Genomic DNA, 8,458 nt, shown 5'->3' with positions numbered 1-8,458 from the left:
GTGCAAAAATACATATATACATCACAATAACGATTTTAGTTTTCTCACTAAACGTGATTGTCTGGTATTGAAAAATGTGAACTCTCTACTGCTGTTCCTGCACGATGCGGCTCCAAGTTTAAAACACAGATATACAGCACATCTTACTTTGCATGAACAGAGAGACAAAACAAATAAAATACGACCCCCCCGTCCTCGAAAAAATTAAAGATAAATTCATATTTTATTCCATTCTCTTATTTCAGTTTGAAGTCCAAAACAAAGTCACGGTGAGTTTTTCCAGTCATCCTCATTCCCCCCCATAGATGAAACATTATCAGTATAAAACACACAACTGAACACTGGATTTACAACACAAGCTCATTCCTGACAGAGTTTCATTTCCCTGCTCCCCCCAAAAAAATAAAATAACCTTCATTTGTCAAATGTTACACAAACGTTACTCTGGAAAAAAAAAAGGTTCAGAAATAAAACTTGTGTGTCGTGTATGTAAATGTAATGTAAATCCCTGTCTTTGGGTTCTGTGTCCACCAGGTTTGTAGTTTTTTCTCAGGTTGCTAAGTGGCTAACGGCAGTCACGTCTTCTATAAAAGACCATAAAAACCCCCTTTGACTCCGGTGCGAGCACATCCATCCATGCTGAGGCCGCCACACTGTGGGAAACATGCACTCCGAATGTCATGTCAACTGTAAACAACAACAACAACAACAACACACAGACGTGATCGTGATGAAACCAGTGAACACAGAACCTGGAGAGAAGGTGTTATGTTAAAACTGTCCACTTCCTGCAAATCATAACACACAATAAAAGATATAAACACATAATGTAACCTATCAACCAGCAGAAGACAATATGTTTTTTCATATATATTACCAAAAGCAAAAAAATATATATATAATAACAATTACATTATATTCCGTCCCTCCCGAGAAAGAAAAACATATGTTTTAATAAAAGAGGGGAAAAGAAAGAAAGTGCAGACTCCTCCTGATGTAAAGTCTAAAGGGATTGTCAGAGAATGTGTGAGGGAGAGTTCATCTGAACCTCTGCGTCGTTTCAGCGTCAGCGCCGACACCAAACTGAGCGTTGTTTTCTTTAGTTTGAAGACAAACACGAGCCCGTCGCCGCCGCCGTGTTTTCGTAAAGGGAGTATTGCAAGATTTATTGTCGCTTGTGGCTTTTTGCGTTGTTAATACATGAGAAGTGTCATGTCATGTCCCCTCCCCCCTCGATGGAGCCGTGTTTCTGTTTAATTAAAACTTCTCTTCTTTACAATTTACATTAAAAAAAAAAAATGCAAGGCGCGACGTTTCATTAGATACCTGTCAAACTTAATAAGAAAGATAGCAGCAAATGATGTACAGACGGAAAAAAGGCAGCTGAAATAAACCAGTATCAATCAGTCAGAACCGGTTAGAACCAGTCGGAACCAGTCGGAATTAGTCAGAACCAGTAATAACTAGTCAAAATCAGTAAGAACTAGTCATAATCAGTAATAACTAGTCAAAATCAGTAAGCACTAGTCACAACCAGTAAGAACTAGTCACAACCAGTCGAAATGTTGTGACAAGTGAAGATCTAAGCAAACACCACACTAGAGCTGAAACAATTAATCAATGAATCGATTATTAATCGATTACTAAATTAATCGTCAACTATTTTGATAATCGATTAATCGGTTTGAAGCTTTTTTCGTGATTAAAAAACATGATTTTTGATTGTTTTAACTTCTTAAATGTGAATAGATTCTGGTTTCTTTGCTCCATATAACAACAAAACCATTGAGAACATCGTCATTTCCAGGTTTGACAAACACTGATCGACGTTTTCTGACATTTTATGGACCAAAGAGAAATCGTGACTAAAGATTAATCGTGAAAATAATCGTAAGTTGCAGCTCTTCACCACACGTGTTCAAATACAGGTTTTTTTTTTCTTCCTCCACATAAAAAAACACATTAAAGTCACACCCAACATGGCCGCTGTGAGGGGCTGAAGGCTCCTTCTGTTTTGACGTCATTAATTAGTGCGCCGACAAAGCTCTGCGGTCTGAAACGTAAACAGTGATTTTCTTTGAAGGTGTCGGTGAAACTAAGGTGAGTGCAAAGCAGGTGAGAGAAGGACATGTCCTCATGTCCTCATGTCCTCACGTCCAACACTGTGGTTCTACTGGTGTTAATGAATGTGTTCATTTACCCTCATTTACTCTGTGTGTGTGTGTGTGTGTCAGGAGCTGTCCTCCAGCGCGTTGACGACTTGTTCCAAAATGTCCGGGCACCTGTCGGCGATCTGCTGCAGGATCTGATTGGCGTACTCCTGGAGCTCCGCCCCCTCCCTCTCGCACAGCTCTAACTCCGCCTCCAACTGAGAGAAAGAGAGACAATTTACAGCCATGTAAATAATAAGACAATCCAAATATGACACAAACATCATCATCTGTGGACTAAACTAATTACCTCCTAATTCATGTTTAAGTGATGGATATGTGAGCGGTTTTCATGTAATCCTAAAGAAAGCACATATTTTTCCCATAACGTGGAGCTCTTAGTTGAGTTTGAGTGAGCGAGATGACAAAGATAAGAGATTTAAATCTAACTTAAGTCTTCTCACAGCCCCATGGATGACCACACACACACACACACACACACACACACAGGCTGTAATCTGGAAATACCGCAGTGTCGCTCTCTCTCTGACCAAACAGTAGGAAACATTTCAGAGAGGCAGCGCTCGTGTTGTTTTCTTTGGCTGCAGCTGCAGCTCAGAGTCAAACCTAAATGACCGATACATCTGTATCAATAAGCGTGCCACTCAAACACCAGCCCACTGTGTGTGTGTGTGTGTGTGTGTGTGATTCCTGACTCAGATATCCTCTTCCCTCTGTTTCTCATCTGTGAGCCAGAAAACCTTGTCATGTCGGAGGGTTTATTTATTATTCAAGTGTGAAACGGCAGCGAGTAATAACACTGTTTATAATTAATGGAAAAACACATCAACAAATATGTAAATGTGTCTTGTAATAATAGCGTGTTAATTAAACGCAGAGCTCACAGTAGTTTTCATCGAGTCCGTGCTATAAATTCATGACGCAGGTACAGCAACGTGACGCTGCATTGTGGGATCGACCTCAAATATCTGTCTTTTTTTCACTATTTTCAATCAAATCTCTTAACTTAACAGAAGCACTAACACTCCCAGTCACTTTATTAAGTACACTTGTTTCAGAAAACTAGAGCAAAACTAGAAAATTCCATGCTGAAATTTTGATCGTGCCTGCTTCTTGCTGCCGATTTGGGTGGATTGAACCTTTAAAATGTAAAGTATTTAGACAAAGTAGTACTTTTGCGGACTTCCCCTCCCCCCCTTCAAAACACCTGTTTCTCACTATCCAAAAACAGAGAAAGCAGTGTGTTTTAAAGTTGTCGTATTTCAAAAACGGTTTATGATACAGATTAAATTTTCGGTTTGTGACTGCAGGACGCTTTCAGGAACTACCATATTTAAATTGGTGAAAAACAGGTGTGGATTGACCGAGAAATGACAGTTTTAAAATCACCCTCATCTTCATTTTTGAAGTTTGTTTTAACATGTGAGTCAATGGGAGGTTTGACCAGAACGCTCTGTCTGTGCCTCTAAAAGTGTTAATTTACTGGGGTTTGTGGTATAGATAGAATATGTGATAGATAGAAAGGCAACAGTTACTCAAATATAAACTCTAATATCAAAGGTGTTGTAGGAGACTATTTTTGAACACTCTCAGCACCTTGAAGCAGACGGACAATTATTAGGTGTTCTGCGTACCTGATAAAGTGGCCACTGAGTGAACATTAATAACCCTAATAATAACCACAGGATTCAGGGGGCCGTGCGGCGGGATAGCGGCGTGCACTGTTGCCTCACAGCGCCTGGTTCTCCCTGTGAGTGTGTGGGTTTTTCTCCGGGTTCTCCGGTTTCCTCCCACAGTCCAGAAACATGCAGAGGTTAATCCTACGCTCTAAATGAAACGTAGAGTGCGTGAGTGTGAGACTGATATATGTTGATGGACAGTGTGTTACTCTATGTCTTAGTGTCTTGACTTTGGTAGAAGTTAAAAAATAATATTACTTAAGTAAAAGCCTTAAAGTACATGACATTTACTGCACTTAAGTATGAAAAGTCATTTTCTCATATACAATGTACTTAAGTTTTAGAAGTAAAAGTATTAAGGCCATGGTGGCTCAGTGGTAGGGCGAGTTGTCTTTCAAATGGAAGGTTGTGGGTTAAATTCCTGGCTCTTTTATTCTATATGTGTCCTTGCAAAAGACGAGAAGAGAACCTGAGGGCAAAAACAAGCGGTGATAGTGAAAGAAGGAGGGAATAAGAAGAAGAATGGAGAGAATGAGGCGGTGAACGAGAGAATGAAGCCATACGAGGAGAAGCAATGAGGCACGACTACTCCACCCTTCCCTGTGTGTGTGTGTGTGTGTGTGTGTGTGTGTGTGTGTGTGTGTGTGTGTGTGTGTGTGTGTGTGAGCATGATGTGGCCTATTCTGAAAGCTCAATTAGCATCAGACGGTGGGGAACCACCCACCCACGACACACACACACACACTCTCCTGAAATAGGAAACACATACTTCTCTGTGTGTTCTGCCAAACAATCCGTGAAACATTTCAACAATAAGAACGATGTGAGTGATAAACTGACACGGCAGAGAGAAAAGAGCAGAGCGATGAGTCCTGAGAACGTAGTCCATCTTTCTTTATCAGCGTTATCTATCGGAGCTTTATCGGCTTCTCTCGCTCTACACCTTGATTTTTATCACTTGTGACCATTTTGTTATTCACATCTGCCAAATAAGCTTCAGACCAACATCAACACACTCTCTTTGTGTGTGTGTGTGTGCGTGTGTGACACACATCAACATATTTCCTACATGTCAGTTTAAGTGCGCGCAGGTAATTCAGCTCAGCGCCTTTTAGCCGTAATCCCACAGAAAAACACCGCAGTAAAGATAAGTGGCTGTGATACCAGTGAGGACAGATAAATGGTATGTGTGAGTGTGTGTGTGTGTCTGTCGTCTGCTCTCGCTGACTCACACAGCCCTGACCTTGTGTGTCCAACAAACACACATTTGAATTCAAAAATGGGATTCAAATGCAGAGATGATGCTCAGGAGAGTATATACAGTTTATATAGAGAGATATAGATATAGAGACGATCGGACAGAATTATCCTATATATCTTATTTTTAGTGCTGGGCACGTTAACATATTTAAACATTGTTACTGTTTTATAGTTTTATTGTTTTTATTTTGTCTCCTATGTTTTATGTGCCATGTTTTATTTATTGTACTGTTAAGCACTTTGTACCAGCTTTAGCTGCCTAAAGCGCTCTATAAATAAAGTTGAGTTGAGTTGAGTTGAGTTAACGGCACGCGTGACAGAAGAAAAAGATGTGCATGTTTACGTGCCACCGCACCGAAGTCCATGCACCGTTTACCAATTAGCTCTGTTAGCTCCTTTAGCGCCGTTAGCGCGCCTACAGTCGAACTGGAGTGGTCTGTTTATTAGTGTCAAACGTTAACGCGTCAACGGCGTTTAACAGCATCAACGTTAATGCACAACACGTTTACATGACGACTGAACGGAAAAAGACGCGAATGACGTCATGTTTACGTGACTCCCGATTGTTAAAATAAGTTTCTAAAGTATGGCTAAACTTCAAAAACAGAGGCACACATACGCAGTACACAGGTACGCTGGTTATTTGTAGCACCACTCTTTTCGTTTAATAAACAGACCGCTCCAGTTCGACTGTAGGCGGGCTAACGGCGCTAAAAGAGGTAACGCAGCTAACTGGTAAATGGTGCCTTGACTCCGGTGCCTTGCCACGTAAACATTACATCACGCACGTCTTTTTTCGATCAGTCGTCATGGAAATGTGTTAATGTGCGTTAGCGTTGAAGTGCCCAGCACTACTTATTTTACAGACTGTAAACATGTAAAATAAAAATCAGCAAGAAGCATTTTAGCCAAGTCATGTTTGGGGTATTCATTTCCTCATTCGTTCTCTTCAAACGTTCATAAACGGCCTAAAAATGACTGCATTGGGCTAATATTGGTAGAAAGTCATGTTTGTGATATCTGTATCAGTATTAGACACAAAGAAATGGCATCATCCCACCATAAGCAATGAGAAAATGGCTCCATACCATTTCTTTATGTTTGATACTGACCAATATCTACCCAAAACCAAGAATGACTAATTACCAATCTGTTACTCAACCCCGCTAACCTCATGTGCTCATGTAACTGCTGGTTCTGATACTGTTTTACTCACTTATTAAATGAAATGAGTCTAAGAGGCAGTTTTAGACTCATAAAAGCTCAAGCAGTGAAACACATGTTTGACATAATCACCACTTCTTTTGTTTTTCTCGCACATCGCACATGTGTACGATCTGTGAGCAGCTCCACGGAAAACAGCTTTAACTGGAAACACACTTTAAATTCATCCTCTAAACAAGGATGAAATAGTGAAACTGTGATGTCTTCTGGGGGAGTCAAAACATGGGAGAATGAGCCTAATTCTCACATGATTTATAACATCAGTAAACATTGTTCTGAGGAGTTAATGATCTCAATCACGGAGGCTTTCGGGTCTTCTTCAATAGACCATGATGTCACTTTGTAAATGATGTTCCCATTAAAGTGGAAACTAGACAATAAATCACAGCACATGTGAGCAGACACCAGAGTAATTAACAGCTGCTATCGTCCAATAAGAGCTCGGCTGCAGGTTTTGAGTATGACACAAGTGTGAAGTGCAGAATCTAGGCATGGACACAGGGAAGCAGGGGTCTCAGGAGATGATCCGACTGCCTAATCAAATTATTCCCCTCCCAACACTCCTAAAATGACTGAAAAGATAACAATTTTATAAATAATTTGACTCTAAAGGTTTAACTTTTGGAAGAGTTTCGTGACCAGTCACAATGTGGAGCCTGGTGCAGATAGATTTACAGCGAGGGATCAGGTCACAATCCTTGATCAGGACTATTAACCTGAGGAGTAACATGTTCTCATAACTGAATCAAACCTTGGCCCCAAAACGAGGGAAAAACACCAGCCAATTTTCCTGAGAAAGAAAGAAAGGAATCACAATTGATTCCTCCGCAAAGGAAAACATCCCCGCGTTGCTAAGCGATAAACGTCGTCTCCTGCTACACTCGATCCAAAGCTCATTTGAAGGAATTAAGTAGAAAAAACATGGTTGCACAACACGAGAGCTGTGAGTTCAGATGTGGTTTACGAGCTCTCGAGGATCACGTCGCAGGCAATTCACAGTGTGTGGTCAGAGAGACATGTGGATGGAATAATGTCAGTGGGCAGAGAAGTGCTGCTGCCAGACTCCTGTGTGTGTGTGTGTAAGTATAGAATGCAGGAGTGTAGCTGTTACTGAAAGTGTGTGTGACACAGTGGTTTGGGTGTTTGACATGACAGGTGTGTGTGTGTGTGAGAGTCTAAACTGTATGTTGTATGCTCAAGTTCTAATTTAGTGAGTGATGGAGAGGAGCGTGGGGAGCAGGAAGCACATCGAGGCAAGGGTGAGCTGTGTGTGTGTGTGTGTGTGTGAGAGAGAGAGAGACGGTTTGTTGAAGATGATCTTTACTGCAGCCATTAAAGCTCCATTATCATGATGGATCATTATCTACCTTATCGCAGGCCCAGAGGAACACACACACACATAAATGTGTACCTTTATGTGCATGCGGTGGCTATCAGCTTGAGAATGAGGACGAGGGTAAGATCTCTTTCTCTGTGTGTGTGTGTGTGTGTGTATACATTGACCCCTTGACACACATTATAGAGCTTAAACCTCTTTGCACTGGAATGCTAATGTTTTCTAAAGAAATCATAACTCAGCAGAGAGAGAGAGACATGGAGATTAACACACACACACATTCTTGTACAGCATTCTCAGTGAGGACACTCATAGACATAATGCATTCTCTTGCCTCTTACCCTAAACTGAATGCCTAACCCTAACCTAACCCCGAACAATAGTTCTAATCCTAAACTTAATCCGTCTTAACTCTGAAAAAGTCCATTAGATTTGCAAGGACCAGCCAAGCTGTCCTCACAAAAATAGGTACTATACACACACTCATGTAGGTTTTGCATTCTTTGTGTGGACACTCACAGACATAACCCATTCCCCAGTCGCTTTCACTAATCATAACCATCACAACGAAATGCCTAACCCTAACCTAACCCTAACCATCAGAGCTAAATGCCTAACCCTAACCTAACCTAACCTAACCCTAACCATCAGAGCTAAATGCCTAACCCTAACCATCACAACTATATGCCTAACCCCAACCCGAGCCCTAACCCGAACTAAATACCTAACCTTTACCACAACTAAATGCCTAACCCTAACCTAGCCTAACCCTAAAACCAGGTAACGAT

The 8,458-nt window shown here is 41.0% G+C and overlaps 1 protein-coding gene across 2 annotated transcripts in view; it reads right to left on the bottom strand.

Moving 5' to 3' along the window:
• Window positions 1–204: 204 nt before the first annotated feature.
• The window catches only part of LOC310941400 (ELKS/Rab6-interacting/CAST family member 1-like), a 115,533-nt gene continuing 107,279 nt past the window's right edge, over window positions 205–8,458 (bottom strand). For both annotated transcript variants that reach the window (XM_083906564.1, XM_083906565.1), the window contains one exon: window positions 205–2,368. In XM_083906564.1, the coding sequence (XP_083762690.1) occupies window positions 2,231–2,368 (138 nt within the window). In that variant the 3' untranslated portion in view covers window positions 205–2,230. The remainder of the gene's footprint in view (window positions 2,369–8,458) is intronic.

Source organism: Microchirus variegatus, assembly GCF_963457635.1.
Source record: "Microchirus variegatus genome assembly, chromosome: 20".
In the NCBI taxonomy this organism is placed as follows: domain Eukaryota; kingdom Metazoa; phylum Chordata; class Actinopteri; order Pleuronectiformes; family Soleidae; genus Microchirus; species Microchirus variegatus.
This window is presented reverse-complemented; position numbering and strand designations above follow the sequence as displayed.